The sequence below is a fragment of the Coenobita brevimanus genome, chromosome 54 (genome assembly GCF_032717465.1).
Source record: "Coenobita brevimanus isolate Jiangsu-jjx chromosome 54, ASM3271746v2, whole genome shotgun sequence".
NCBI classification, from domain to species: Eukaryota; Metazoa; Arthropoda; class Malacostraca; order Decapoda; family Coenobitidae; genus Coenobita; species Coenobita brevimanus.
In genome coordinates, this window is record NC_137007.1 from 37193274 (window position 1) to 37209021 (window position 15748).

The following is a 15748-nucleotide window of genomic DNA, read 5'->3' on the forward strand; positions in this document are numbered from 1 at the left end:
ATGGCGAGGGGGTCCAAACTATCCCCCGAACTGGAGGCCCTGGCGGACGAGTACTTCAACTGGCGAATGCAGGATAAGCCACAATATGCCACATTCGTAAGTATCCCCTCCCACACCGTCTCTCTCTCTCTCTCTCTCTCTCTCTCTCTCATAATGCCATTCTCTGTCTCCGCAAATCAGTCTGTCCATCTATCTATCTAATTTATCTCTGTCTATATATTTAAAAGCCCTTGTGACTAGGACATGCCACAGTTTGTCATATTCCTAAGTACCGGTAACTATATTCAAAACCTTCTTCGGCTTCAGTTGTGCTTAAGATTGCTTTTTATAATATTCCCTTCACTCCTACAGCTACCATTCTCTTCCTGACCGCGGTTAATTGCTCTTATGACTCTTGTGACAGTGGCAAGATTCTAACTATTTACGGTTTCCTGTTCAGCATCCACTGTTAACAATATCCCTTTCAGTCAAGCACCCTCGGCTGTCACAGATTCATAACTACAGAGTATAGGTTGTTAGGGTTGTATCATAGGCTCCATTTTCTTCAGGTCGGCATCCACGACTACGACGACTTGCTGGACGACATGTCATTGGATGCATACAAGACCCGCTACGACCAGAGCATCGCGTTCCTGGAGCTGGCAGAGGCACTGGAAGCCAATCTCACACAACACGCCGACCTCGTCAACATACGCGTGATGAAGAATGAACTTACCACTTACATTGAGGGGTATCCGTACCAGGGGTGAGTACAGTCGCAGTCAGCAGTTACCCTGATTTTAAGGGATATCCGTAATTTGCCCTTACCTCCTCGAAGGACATAACATAGGAATGATTGTGAATACTTTTTCAATTCAAATATTAATGATTTCTCAAGCGTTCCTCTAAGATCGTATATTACTCCCTGCCCATCCCATGCCTCTGAAGAGTAAGGGATAATATTTATTTTACAAAGAAGAACCCCCCCCCCCTTCTCTTCTACAGTGTTGAGCAGGTCCCTACACGTGCCATTATCGAAAACAACAGGAGCCTTGAGCTCATGACTTAACACCTTTGTCCAGTGGCCGTGAGAGAGAATAAAGTGGTTCAATTTTTATCAGGTCATGCTAGGAGGGACTAGTTTAATCCGGGTCTAGCACTTAGACCATAACAACGATATGCATCTTCAGCTCATGGTAGGGCAACTTAAAATGAGCTCTCTTATGCATCAAAGGCTAAGGCTGTGTAACCCAAACAGAAGAGGCAGGACCGGAATAAAAGTAAGGAGTCAGGATGAGATGGCGACTTTCTTTATATTTTTATTTACTTTGTTTACCGGCCACCTTGAATAAGAGATCAGGACACCATATAAAACAATATACTGTATTGCATACCCAGATGCATAATATATAATTACTAAAACACACACACACACACACACACACACACACACACACACACACACACACACACACACAATAAAATATATATATATATATATATATATATATATATATATATATATATATACACACACACACACACACACACAAGGAAGAAAGACCTAAAGTATGAAAAGATGAGACAGCGAGAGGAGAGAGAGAGAGGGGGGGGGAAGGAAAAGACAAGAAACAGACTGCAATTATTGAGCTGAAAGGCCAAGGCCAAAGGTGAGGTGGAATGGAACTGATTAAAGGAGAGGGAGGATAAGGCAGCGTATTTTTTTTTTTTTTTATGTTCATCATTTATTAATGAGAAGCGAGGCTAAGGAACTGGCAAGGGGATCGAGATAGTTGGAGGAAGCAAGCAAGGAGGGGCACACGATAAGAGTTTGGCACTCCTTTTATTCAGTAGTCGTCGGGGTTACTCTTTCTACTCGGTATAAATAAGGCGTTAATGAAAATAAGTAAATAAATAAATAAATAAGTACATACATAAATAATAATGTACTGATAGTTATGTTTGTGAAGTGACACCAGAATTTTGGTGGTTTGAATGTTGTGTGAATGACAGTGTGACCTACTTCTTCGGGCATGATGTTGATAGTTCTCCCACTTTTTTACTTTCTCTCTTCTTGTTTCTGGATCCCAACTTACACCTTCTTTTGGTAGGAATAGGAGTCGAGATGATGATGATGATGATGAACCTTCTATTTCACGTCCTCCTTCTCCCACAGATTCCTAACACCCATCAGCTACCTTGAGGGCCCACACGTGGACCTGTCTCGTCTGATCTCGTGGATGGTGTACGAGACGCCTGAGGACTACGAGAAGCTGCTGTCTCGCTACGGTCGTCTTCCGTTGCAGCTGCAGCAGATAGGAGAACTGATGGAGGAGGGGGTAGCTCAGGGACACTTGCAGCATGCTATCTCAATGGTTGGTGAATCAGAAGAATGGTGGTGATGATGATGGTGGTGAATCGCTCAAGGACGTGTCAAGCATGCTATCTCAAAGCCAGTTTAATTTGAATGATGATGATGATGATGATGATGATGATAATGATAAAGACGACTTTGATGATGATGATGATAGAGATTATGATAATAATGATGCTGATGACTGTTTTAACACAGGGACATATGCTCCATGCTGTCTTAATGGCATTTGGAGGATTTTAGTGGAATGAAAATAAGAAATGATAAGTACAGTAGCTTACGTCATCAGACTGAAGGCGTAAAGATCCTCGTGCAGTCGATAGGCATAAATCTAGCATTTCTTTTTATTTTCTCGTGTGCAGAAAAACGTGTCAGATGACCTCCTGAAGTTCGTAGTGACATCAGCCGAGGACTCCCCCCTGTGGTCGCCCCTCACCTCCTTCCCCGAGAACTTCACCCAGGAGCAGATCACAGACTTCCAGACACGAGGCGCTGACATCCTTGTTAACCAGGTCAATCCGGGCACCATGCGTGTCTGTCCCTATTCAGTAACGACCTCATTTCCCACGACGTACCACCACCCTCCCTTACATACTCTCTTCTGACCTAATTTTACCTAACCTAACTCAATATAACCTAATCTTACCTTACCTAACTTAATCTAACCTAACTTAATCTAATCTGACCTAACCTAACTCCCTGCAGGTGTCTCCGGCCTTCCAGCAGCTGAGTGACTATGTAGCCATGTCGTACACCACTCGTCCTGACATCGCCGTCACAAGCCTGCCTAATGGACCAGAGCTATATTCACAGCTGGTCAGGTGAGTACCTACACCCTTCCCCCCTCCTTCTGAAACAAATATTATACTCATGTTGATTAGTGGGGACGTACACCACCCACCAGTCGATCTAGTGCTACGTACATGAGACTTTCTAACTGCAGTGAGAGACAAGCTAGAAATGGTATCCTGATATTCCAGGAATGATAAAAACATTGGACGGTAACCATATTGTCAATAAATAGATGTTTGGTGGTCTAGAGAGTTAAGCCAGTCTAATCGGATGTAACCCATCAGGGCTCAAATCCAGGTTATGGTTATGACGTGAAAGCTCACGCAGTGCCACTCAAGGACGTGGAACTGGTCACACTTCCTTTAAAGGCCTTGACTTAACACCCTAGTTGAGGGCAACAATGATCGATTATGATGAGGCAATACAGGACTGAATGATGAATAGATGGACAGTACTCGCATGGCAGGTAATCAAAAGATCTAAGACACCAGTCGGGGTGAAAGCCACGTATCATGTCCTCTTCGATTCGTATCCAGGAAAGGCGACTGAAATTATTCGCTCATGTAATTTCACTTGCTTCATAGGTCAGCACAACGTAGAAGGTAACAAGGCACTGCATATTATTTTTTTTGTCAGTTTATTTATTTTTATTTGTTTTATTTTATTTCACTTTATTTCTTTATTCATTTCTTGTGCTCAGACTGCAGTTCATGAAAGTGGGTCCAGTTTTTGGCCTAAGAAATTTGTAGCACTTCTTCCTTAGCTATTTCATTTTCAAAATTCACCTTGATACTTGTCTGTATGCTAATTATGTCTTTCTAACATCGACACAGTTTACATCAAAACAAAAGAGGCTAATAAGATGTAAGGTAGGTAATAAATCGCAAGCGAACAACTGTCAAAAAGTCTCCCATGGTAAAGAAAATAAGGTTCACTGTGTGTAATATCTCACCTTCACGTACAGGTACCACAAATCAGTACATGTAAGAGAAAAATGGAGTGTAAGATTCCACTATAGTGCTAATGAAGAAGATTATGGCCCAGTATGTTTAATCACCTCTCTCTCTCTCTCTCTCTCTCTCTCTCTCTCTCTCTCTGGAGTGTATTGGTGTTGTGATGTGGAGAGGTAGATTGAGGTGGTTTGGACATGCGGAGAGGATGGGGGATGATAATTGGGTGAGGAAGGTGAGAAGTGTTAATATTGGGGGTGGGGTTATGAGGGGCAGACCGAGAAAGACATGGGACGAGGTCATTAAGTGTGACCTTAGGGTTAAGGGACTGAACAGGGAGGCTGCAATGGATCGTGCAGCGTGGAGAGCCGCCATTAGGTGACCAAGGCCGACACATGCAAGCATGTTGGAGCCTTTAAAAACGAAAACGAAAACGAATATATATATATATATTATAAAACAATCTCTCTGCAGGTTCCACACGTCCACCAGCATGACGATATCTGAGATACACCAGTTGGGTTTGCAGGAGGTGGACAGGATTGAGGGTGAGATGGCCAAGGTCAGTTGAGGTCCGTTTGCTTGGTGGAGATGTTTTGTTCTTTTACTGCTTATTTCTCGTAGTACAGTAACAGAATAGAACAGCACTACGCCTATACACCATTTCCATATTCTATTGTAATCGTTCACTTTAATCTGGAGGTTATTTTTCGTAGCACAGTGGTAGAATCTACAATATTACACCTCTGCTTCATTTCCATAACACTTCTTCGTGACGACCATTATATTCTAGTGTTAATCTCTGGTAGAATAAAATATTGTTGTGGTTATCCATTCTTTCCATAGCATTTCTTCGTGACTAGAACCATACTCTAGCGGTGATCTTTTGCTGCAACTCAAATTTCAGGATGCTTTTCAGGCCAGGTTAAGTGGACAAAGCACAGGTTCGCCTTAGAATAAATTGTGAGTGAGCTGAGTTACACACACACACACACACACACACACACACACACACACACACACACACACACACACACACACACACACACACACACACACACACACACACACACACACATACATACTCACACGTCAGCACGTCCCCAGATCGTCAGTGAGCTGGGGTACAACATGACGGTGCCTGAGTTCTCAGACATGATCAAGAACGATCCGCAGTTCTACTACGACAACCCGGACGACCTTTTGGCGGGCTTTCAGGATATTGTGTATAACGTGATCCCGCCTCAGCTGCCCCTCGTCTTCATCAACATCCCTGAGGCTGAGCTGATGTGAGTTGTATAAAGTCGTCTACTGGTAACGAGAAAACAGTAATAAATGAAGGGGAGAACTAATCCCAAAGTCATTCCTATTAACTGATTCTGTTCCCATAACATAAGTAGAGAATTAATTTTAAAAGAGTGAAAAATAAATGAACATCAGTTTATGTATTATCAAATGAGAACTCTTTCTGAGATTTCCCAAAAGCACTTACGCAACTGTTTATCTTGCACATTGCACCTTAATAACCACTTGTATGTTACTGATGCAAGCCTCATCGATTTTTAAAAGGATAAATAGTAACAATTTCATCTTTTCATCAACCCTCGGGAGAAGCTGCAAGGAGATGATAGACTGGGGCAAAAAGAAAAATAAATAGATAAATAAATAAAAGGGGGGGGAGCAATAATTAGAAGACAACTGAAAATCAGAAATGTAGTTAGTAATGTTTTCTCTTTTTCCGTTTTTCCTTTTTTTTTTTTACCAACATTGCTTAGAATGTAATTCATGTGAGACGGAGGGCAGGCTCGTAAGAAAATAACCATCCTTTGCTGTGCTGAAATTTTGATCAACAGTCCAGCTCTTTGCTCCGTATCAAGTTGAAAAATACGACTATGAGAGAATTTGATATTTTGGTGTTTATCAGAAGACCAAAAATACAAATAAGATAGAGGGACTGATGTTTTTCTCTTGGCTGATCTCTACACAGTGTGGTTCCTGACCCCAAACCCGGTGGCACAGGAGCCTTCTACTTAGCAGGCTCCTATGACGGGTCTCGCCCAGGGATATTCTACGTCAATACCTACCACTACGATGCTACGTAAGTTGCACACACACACACACACACACACACACACACACACACACACACACACACACACACACACACACACACACACACACACACACACACACACACGCACCGGGGGGGGGGGGACCAAGTTCAGCAAATATTTTGTATCAGGCTAATTCGAATATCATTTGCTTCTTTATTCCATTTAGTCTCTGCAAATTCTGGCTAGGAGTTCGACATAATAGTCAGTCCTCTCCAGTGGACTTGTTTTACTAACAGAAAACCACAACCAACTACGTGAGTTATATTTGTTAATAAAATAAGATATAGACTCCCGTCATAGTGAAATCTGTTCTGGGCATAAGATCCTAAGATTTAGTTGAGAGAGAGAGAGAGAGAGAGAGAGAGAGAGAGAGACAGACAGACAGAGACAGAGACAGACAGACAGACAGACAGACAGACAGACTGAAGTATTCTCATAATTTTAGAATGTATCTCATCTAATAGATTTTATTTCATTTACCTTATTCTTATGTACCCAAGACCTAAGTACAACATGATGACGTTATCAATGCACGAGGGCAACCCGGGTCACCACCTGCAGGGCTCCCACAGCATCGAGTCCCCCACCATGCCTTACTTCAGGCGGGTCACAGACGACAGAAACTACGGCCAGGCGCCCTCCATATTCCCCCTCAACACCGCCTTCATAGAGGGATGGGGATTGTATGCCGAGAGCCTGGGCTTTGACATGGATCTTTACGGCGACCCTTATGACAGGTATTGTTAGGGGATTGGAACCTCTTTAATTCATACGACAGGTGGTGGTAGGGAAGGTGGTAACATAAGTGGATTTATGTCTTAAGTTCCCCCTCAACTCTGTCTACTAGGAGGGATGAGGCAGTATTCTGAGAGCCTCGGGTTCAACTTGGCTTTCAAGGCGATCTTTAAGACAGGTAACTTTATAGTGAGGTGATATGAACCTTGGGGACTAACTGTATACCACCGATAACGGTTGGGTGTTATGAAGCTTTTCTGCCGTAGAGTGAACGTATGCCGCCTCTCCGCCCGCTAAATCCGGGCCAGCTATTTAATAAACCCTTCGCAGGTACGGCCACTTCTCCGAGGAAATCTTCAGGGCGTGCCGTCTGGTGGTGGACACTGGCATACACGCACTGGGCTGGACACGGGACGACGCCATAGACTTCATGTTGCTCCACACTGCCCGGTCACGAGTTGAAATAGCCGTGAGTCAGAGCACTGTCTTACAAGTAGCATAGGAGGCTTTGTAGCACCTCGTCCTTTGTGATTTATTTCGCATGTTAAACTTCAGCCCTTTCTTGTACTTTTTTTTTTGTCGCTTCCATATCAATATGGTTTGAATCAGTATTATAAAGGGAGCATATTGAATTGTAATATAAGTAAATCGAGAAGGAAGAGGTGTGAAGAAATTTCCAAAGCCACTGAGAGCACGATCCAAGGCACTTAAGCATGAGAGCTTAAGGATATTTCAGATATAAAACTGGCAGATAATCAAATAATGTTTATAGTTTATATTCACTGTGTACTGCACAAATTTCTTGTTGCAGAATGAAGTTGATCGGTACATCACATGGCCGGGACAGGCTCTGGCCTACAAGATTGGTGACCTGAAGTTCCTTGAGTTGAAGGCTCGCGCTGCTGATGAGATGGGTGACGCCTACGATATCAAGCAGTATCACCAGGTGGTGCTGGAGAGTGTAGGACCACTGGACCTGGTAGAGGATGAGGTCAATGACTGGATTAACTCGGCTTCGTAACTTGGAACAAGTGCCTAGTTGTACTATACTAGACCAGAAATAAAATGTTTTCACAGTAAATGAATCCATCTATGAAGCTTTAGAAAATATATGAGAGCGTTAATGCCGGTGCTGCTAATCCTTTCATGGACAATACAACTCTAGTACTCTATTCCAGTTAGCGAGAGATGACTGGAGTCACCTTAGAGTGAATGATAGGAGCCTGAGAGAGTCGACATTGGTTCCATTAACTCTGTCATGATTAAGGCACCTCTAATCTTCAGGTATAGTTCACATCAGATTATTTTATTCAGCCCAGTGTGAACCGTACGATCCTTAGAGTATTCATGAGAAATAAGCGGTTCGTAAACAAGATTTTTATGTTCCAGAGAGATAATGGCTGAATAATTTTACGTGATAAAGAAGTACTAATTGTTTCAGTTATATTTCAAGCACGTATAGGACAGATGTATGGGAAGAAAGAGGTAGATAGGCTATGTACAGACTGATGGCAGCAGGTTAACCACTTCACTACGAGAGGTGTGTCATAAGCTTAATAAAGTTATCCTGGGTTAGCGGGGATGAGATGTAAAAGAAGTCAGTATACTGAAGGTGCTGGTGGACGAGATTGTCAAACGTCTTCGATATGAGACAGACAGACAGACAGAACAGTACCAAAATGTAAATCACAACAAACGAGAAAATGCCCAGGAATTCTCTATCGTGATAATACCTTCAACCTCAGCTAATTATTCCGATAATTCTCCTGCCCATCACACCTGAGCTTATTACATGTTTACCTAAGTGTGATGCCTTTGGTGGGGATGTTCACCTTCCTTGATCCGTTTATGTATATCTGTCTACCTATCTATCTATCTGTCAATCTACCTATCTACTCATCTCTCTCTCTCTCTCTCTCTCTCTCTCTCTGTATATATATATATATATATATATATATATATATATATATATATATATATATATATATATATATACTGTACAGTATAGGCTATATGGAGAAGGACTGATAGACAGACAGAGAGATGTTACTGGTGGACACGGATTGATATAAAATTGTATAAATTTCCGGGGGGGGGGATGGCCCCCTTGCCCCCCCCCCAGGGTGAGCCCCTGTCTCGAACGAATCTTCAACTAGGTTTTTTGTCCTTACACTTAGGCACACAATAGCGCGTTTTTTTTTTTTTTTTTTCCCTCCTCCGCACGTGTGTGTACATCTGTGGGTGAACGATACCAGTTTTAATCTGATTCAGGCCAAACTTGGTGGAAGTGTTGAGGATCAGGTAAGGGTCTGACCCACTTATTTATTTATTTATTTTTTTAACAGTGGGACAAAGATCAAGGTTACAGGGCGTCATCAGCTGAAACAGTTTTGATCCGATTTAGACCAAAACTTTGTGGAAATGCTGAGCATAACGCAATGATGAAGTGATTCGAGTTTGAGAACAATCAGTCAAAGGTCAAGGTCAAAAGACAAAGTCAAAATATGTTTATAACTCAACAAGTTTTGATTCGATTTAGAACAAACTTCATGAAAGTTTTGATGGTCAGGGAAGAATGAAGATTCAGTTTTGAAAATATGCCAAGGTAATTGGGCAATATCAGCTCGATTTTTATCCGATTTGGAGCAAACGTTGTGTAAATGCTGAGTCAGGCAAAGATGAAGTAATTCGGTTTCGTGAACAGTAGGTGGAAATTCAGTGTCATAGGACAAAATCAAATATTCAGTCCTGAGACCAACTGTAGGGTGCAAATGTTGCACTCTCCGAGTACTTACAGTATATTATTATTCGTTTGGAAATACAGATTTTGATATCTCATTCCCTTGGGCTCTTCCTATTTTAGCATTTGTAGTTGCAGTAGTTGTAGCCCCAAATTCAACTGTGATGTGAACTCAGCGGACTGCAGGCTGCCTTGCTCGTCTACCATCCTTCTGTTGGGGGATAGGGAGGGAAATGAGAGTCGTTTGTATAGTCAGACAATGGAGCCACACTGTTATATCGGTGCTACCACATGAAGACGTCCCTCTCCAGCACTATATTATTATTAATACAAGTGGTAGGTGGTGGCAACCATCATCCACTCACTTGACGTGGTGCTGCCTACTTCTTCCTTCACCTTTATCAGATATTTGTGTTTTCTATCTGCCCTCCTCTCTTCTTATTTTACTCATCTATCCTATCACTTTTTATTACACTTCTCCAGGTGGCGTTACTTGAGTGACAAGCATAATGGTTTCCTGTAAGCCGGGAAACCATATACAGGTGTGGGTGGTAACCACATATCAACCCATACGTGTTCCCTACGTGTCAACAGATTGGTTGATGGAGGGTTGGCGTCCCTCCTCGTAAAATAGCTAACTCAAATGGCCACCCCTTACGAGCCTATGGCGTCTGGCTATAGATTGAATAGATAGAAATTAGGGATGGAAAGGGAGTCGGCTACAGCCGGGAATTCACTCATTGTTTCTACCTCACATTTAAGCATATCTGTCACTTTCCTGCTTGACGCATCATATTTGCAAGAACATGATCTATAAGCAGAGACGCTAGAGATCGCGAACTTGTCCCCGACTGTACCAGGAACGTAAAGAAGACGGGTGTGCAATCGCTCCACAAAATTCTTTACCTAACTTCAGTAAAGTTAAAAAACAGAGCTGCCCCTACTTTACCTATTCCCAGTCCAATAAATAAACAATAAAAGATACGATGAATAAACCTGAGAGCCGGGAAAGAGGCACAGTATAGAGCGAGGTGTGCCAACAATTTTTTGTCTCGCATCATCGTTAACAACCAAGATTTGACCAGTCACAAGAGACTCCCCTTCAAGGTCGGCAATCACTATTGCACCAGACAAGGCTAAAGGTAGGTGTAGCCAGTGGTACCTATCGTATTATGTACAGTATGCAAACTGGGGGCCCGTCATCGCAGTAGGCTAAAATTATGGTGCTCTTGCATTTATTAATACTGCCCGTAATTTGCCTTGATTTCTAAGTATCATAAATTGTTTAGGTGAATGGTAGCCACATAACAACTGTATGTTGATAAATATATTTTTTGTTAACTGTCGGTAATTTAAAGTCATCCCTTTAAATTGCCCTTCTGTTTACTACTGGTTCTTTAAATAGGCGACCATTTAAAATACTTTGTTACGTTTGTTGATTTGCCTAGTATCGGCCGTTTTTCTTTAAAGGATAGATATTCACACACCAATAGGGATCTGTCTAGTATAAGTCCATTATGGATGCATTGTTGAGTTTTGTTATTTAGATGGCCATCAATACGGCACACTATGCGGTTCCAAAAGGACCTGTGGTAACTGTAAATGCCAAGAAACTGACCAGCATACCTTAGAAACATACTGTATTTACTTTCCATATTCAAGAGATGGTAGTACTGTACTGTGATTAATGTGAAAAATAAATTGTGGAAACAATGTAATTGGAATGTTGATTTTGTGTATCACCTTACCTTTTAATTAATTTTCATGGTGAACAAAGAGGTGGCACTTATCAACATAATACCTTAATGGGGCCTTAAGAATGAAAAAAGTGGATGAATAAAATCGTATGAGATTAGCTGGAGTAAAATTCTGTAAAATAAATATAAACATATGTTTTTCTGTCATGCAGAGGTACTAGAGGAGTAGTTCAGTCTCATGCCCTTTAATAATTTTGACTGGTGGCCTAACCTCAGACCCCTGTGCACAGAAGAGAGCAGTGGAAGATTTAGCCATGTAGAAGTATCTGACATTAGCCGTCAGTATGGTATGTAGCCTAAGTTCACAATAGCTGTTTAGAGGTGAAGTATGTGCAGTGGTACTTCATTTTTTTTTTTTTTTTTTTTTTTTTTTTTTAGAAGCGATAGATTGTTTTTCTTAGTTTGGAGAATGCCTTTGACTGAGTACTTAGAGAGGATGTGAGGTGGGCAATGAGAAAGCTTGGGATCATGGGGTGGCTGGTTTGAGTGATTATGGCTATGAATGTGGGCACTTGCATCCAGGTGAGAGTGAATGGAAATTTGAGCCATGAGTTTTCTGTGAATGATGGTATGCATCATGGGTCAGTCCTGAGCCCCTTACTGTTGATCATGGTGCTTGAAGCCCTCTCACATGACTTCAGATATGGATTCCTGTGGGAGACGTTATATTGGTGCTGATTACAGAGAATGGGTTGGAGGCAGAGGAAAGATTTAGGAAGTGGAGAGATGATATGGAGTTCAAGGGCTTAAAATTAAATGCAGATAAAAAAAAAAGGTGATGGTATCAAAGGTAGGTGATGGTACTGTCAAAGAAGAGGGAGAAGTGGCTGCATAAGAGATGTAGTGGTATTAGAGATAGACTGCGAGATAAAGCTGATTTCATGTGTGTGGTGTGTTGAAGAGTGCATGTGGAGATTGTCAGGCATAAGAGGATTGATTTTGCTGTTGAGTCTCCTGAGTGTGTGGAAGAGACCTGGGCAGTAAAGGGAGAAGATATTTGTAGGCTCAAACTTACAGAAATGACATTGATTAGGTGGATGTTAGTGCATTCTTGAATATGAGGTCTGGGGGGCTAGGTTTACAATGGAAGAGTTGAGAGGAAGGATGGGACTGGAATGTATTGGTGTTGTGATGATGAGGGGGAGTAGATTGAGATGATTTTGGCCTGTGGAGAGGATGGGGGATGATAGTTGTTTCAGAAACTGAAAAGTGTGAACACTGGGGGTAGGGTTGCAAGAGACAAACTGAAAAAGACCTGAGATGAGGTCATAAAGCGTGACATCAGGAATAAGGGACTGAATAGGAAGGCTGCCAGAGATCAAGCAGCATTGAAAGCTGCCATTAGGTAACCAAGGCTAATGCATGCAGGCATGATGGAGCGAGGCTTGGACCTTGCAAGAGGGGAACAAGTCAAGAGTGAGAGCAGTGGAAATGAGTTACTTGAGAGGAGCATGTGGGGTGACGTGGAGGGACAGGTTGACGAATGAAGAAGTGAAGGAACGTTGTGGGGTAGATGTGGATGTGATTGAAAAGATTAGGAGAAATACACTGAGGTGGTTTGGACATGTGGAGAGAATGGAGAATGAAAGACTGACTAAGAGGGTGTATGTAGGTGAGGTGGAGGGAGGGAGAGGGAGGGGTAGACCGAGGATGAGGTGGAGGGATGGAGTTGAGAGGTATATGAGGGAGGGGGGGGTGAGTTGGGGGGAGGGGAGTCAAATGGTGGGTGACAGAGTGACTTGGAGACGTTTTGTCTGCGGCCACCCTTTGCGGGATTAGGGCGTCGGGCTATAGATAGATAGGTTGTTAAATCTTTATCATTGCTAAGGGCAGACAGTGCTAAATTATATGCCACCACCATCAAAAATCTGTTACTGTATTGCCTCCATCAGTCCTAGTATCTACAGTATTTTCATCATAATCATGTTACAGTACCACCAATTGATTTCACTTAGCTTAGGAGCAATTAAAAAAAATAATGAAGCGATTAGATACTGTATAACCTTCATGAGCTGTTAGATACAAGAGTCCTCCTAGTGCTTAATAGAAATCGTTTGGAGGTAGCAAGAGTAGTGTTTTAAATTCATTGGATTGAAGTGGTTAGTATTACAGTTTAATTCAAAGGCTGTTCTTTCTTGGTGTTGCATTTAGTGTATTGTAGTATGTTTGATGGGGACTTGTGATAAAAAGGTGATACCATAGATTACCCATGAAACATTATGACATCACAGATGATGGATGTATGTTGGCCATAAACAGTGGGGGAAGTTGCTTTAAACATTACAAAAGGCATCATACAAACCCTGCTTGATACTTTTTTTTACCATGTGTTGTTTTTGTAGCCATTAGTACATCTTAATGTGGACCCAGCATGCTGCAACCTTAAATTGCCCTCTTCCTGCAATGTGCCATCCTCTTTCAGGGAGATAGCAAAGAAGTTGAGGGACAGTTGTATATAACCAGGCTTTGTAACCACCTGGTGATATTGGTGCCACCACATGAAGGTGTCATTTGCCAGCACCTTTACTGTGTGTGTCCATGCATTACTGGTTTAACTAACTTCATCCTCCTCACCTCCTCCAGGCAGTGTGTGGGGCCGTTAAGCCATATTTGAACAGCTCAATGCCTGCATCACCCAAGGATGTCAGACCATGCCTAGACCTACAGCAGCTTGTGGATGAATTCTTTAACTGGCGAGTCAAGGATATGCCACATTTTGCAACTCATGTAAGTTAATTGTGTGCTGTAAGTACTCAATATAAGTTGCTTTGTTTGATGTCTTTTTTTGTTATTAAGTCCATAGTAAATAATCAGAATAATGTACATTAAAGTTACATTACTACCTTTAAGTTGATTTGCCAGTTTACCCTTATGTACAGGTGTACAAAAAAGTATCGTTACTCAGGGATCCAATAGATATGTAATGAACACTATGATGGCTGTAGTTTCCGAAGGGTTGATACTCTTATATCGGCGCAGTTATTACCTCAAACACAGGATATGCCTCTTGTATCCCATGCATAACCAATATTGTTGGATATGCAGGGGTACCAACAGTTTTTTAGCCCCCTGCCTGTTTTTCCTAAACCATCGTCATTTGTCATGTTGTTTAGCACACATGATACTTTTTGTACAGGTGTACAGTACCTTTATAGAGAAATCATTGTGATATTTTGGAATGCATTCCTAAAATGAGTGGAAATGAGTTATTTGAGAGGAGCATGTGGAGTCACATTGAGAGAGAGACTGACAAATGAGGAAGTGAAGGAGTGTCATGGTGTGGATGTTGATGTGATAGGAAGCATTAGGAGAAACACATTGAGGTGGTTTGGCCATGTGGAGAGGAAAGGAGAGTGAGAGACTGATAAGGAGAGTGTATTTGAGTGAGGTGGAGGGGCACAGAGGGAAGCGGAGGCCAAGGATGAGATGGAGGGATGGAGTGGAGAGATATATGAGGGAGGGGGGTGTGAGCTGGGAGCATGGCAGTGAAATGGCGGGGGACAGGGTGATGTGGAGACGATTTGTTTGTGGCCACCCCGTATGGGATGAAGGCATGTGGCAATAGATAGATAGATAGAGACTGTTGGGTTCATGTTACAGATAAACCAGCCAGAACAACAACTTATAATATTCTAGATTTATCAAGATTACACCATATGTAGAGTGTTTCATGCCATATTATAGTCATGATATATCAGTGTAATATTGTAATTACTTCAGATTCATGCTTCTCACCCAGGTTGGGATCCATGACTATGATGATCACCTTGATGATTTGTCATTAGCAGCTTACAAGAGACGATATGAGAAGAGCAAAGAGTTCCTGGCCAGAGCAGAGGCATTGGAGCCCAGGCTTGCCCTTCATTCGGACCTCATCACCCTGCGTGTCTTTAAACATGAACTCCTTACGTTCATTGAGGGATTCCCATTCCAAGGGTGAGACTTAAACTGATGACAGAACCATTAGTAGAAAGTACAGGCAGCCCTCATACGATGTCAAGGTTGTGTTCAGTCAAAATGCTTCTTGAAGTGAAAAAAATTTAACCCTTTGCTTCTGTGGATCCATCAACCTACTTTATTCACACTGCCACAGCTGACTCTGTACCTTTTTACCCCTGCACAGTTGTTGACTTTATACACGGGTTTTATTCGCCCCTGTAGAGTACAACTCTCATGTGTGGGGAGTCTCCCCACATACAGCTCTTCTTAGTAGGGTGAAGCCAAAAGCTTTTCATTTCATTAACTCTCCTTCACTTACTGGCTTCCTTCAACCTCTGTCTCTTCACCACATTGTTACATCTTTATCT

General features: G+C 42.1%; 2 protein-coding genes across 2 annotated transcripts in view; both read left to right on the top strand.

The window, feature by feature from the left end:
- LOC145400976 (uncharacterized) lies at positions 1–7965 on the top strand. Its single transcript, XM_080273336.1, has 11 exons — positions 1–96; positions 549–745; positions 2156–2354; positions 2716–2865; positions 3059–3174; positions 4570–4657; positions 5203–5384; positions 6083–6193; positions 6710–6946; positions 7275–7413; positions 7756–7965. The coding sequence occupies exons 1-11, from the start codon at positions 1–3 to the stop codon at positions 7963–7965; spliced, it is 1725 nt and encodes a 574-aa protein (XP_080129462.1).
- Positions 7966–10760: 2795 nt separating this feature from the next.
- LOC145400962 (uncharacterized) overlaps positions 10761–15748 on the top strand; it is a 28762-nt gene continuing 23774 nt past the window's right edge. Inside the window, exons 1-3 of the mRNA XM_080273327.1 lie at positions 10761–10826; positions 14025–14168; positions 15181–15377. Coding sequence (XP_080129453.1) covers positions 14064–14168; positions 15181–15377 — 302 coding nt within the window. The 5' untranslated portion in view covers positions 10761–10826; positions 14025–14063. The remainder of the gene's footprint in view (positions 10827–14024; positions 14169–15180; positions 15378–15748) is intronic.

What these genes read in the sequence shown, in the direction of transcription:
- LOC145400976 (XM_080273336.1), top strand. Translation starts at nt 1, where the DNA reads ATGGCGAGGGGGTCCAAACTATCCCCCGAACTGGAGGCCCTGGCGGAC. An exon ending in GAGGGGTATCCGTACCAGGG is followed by an intron (nt 746 to 2,155) that starts GTGAGTACAGTC and finishes CTTCTCCCACAG; the next exon opens with ATTCCTAACACCCATCAGCT. An exon ending in TACGGCGACCCTTATGACAG is followed by an intron (nt 6,947 to 7,274) that starts GTATTGTTAGGG and finishes AACCCTTCGCAG; the next exon opens with GTACGGCCACTTCTCCGAGG.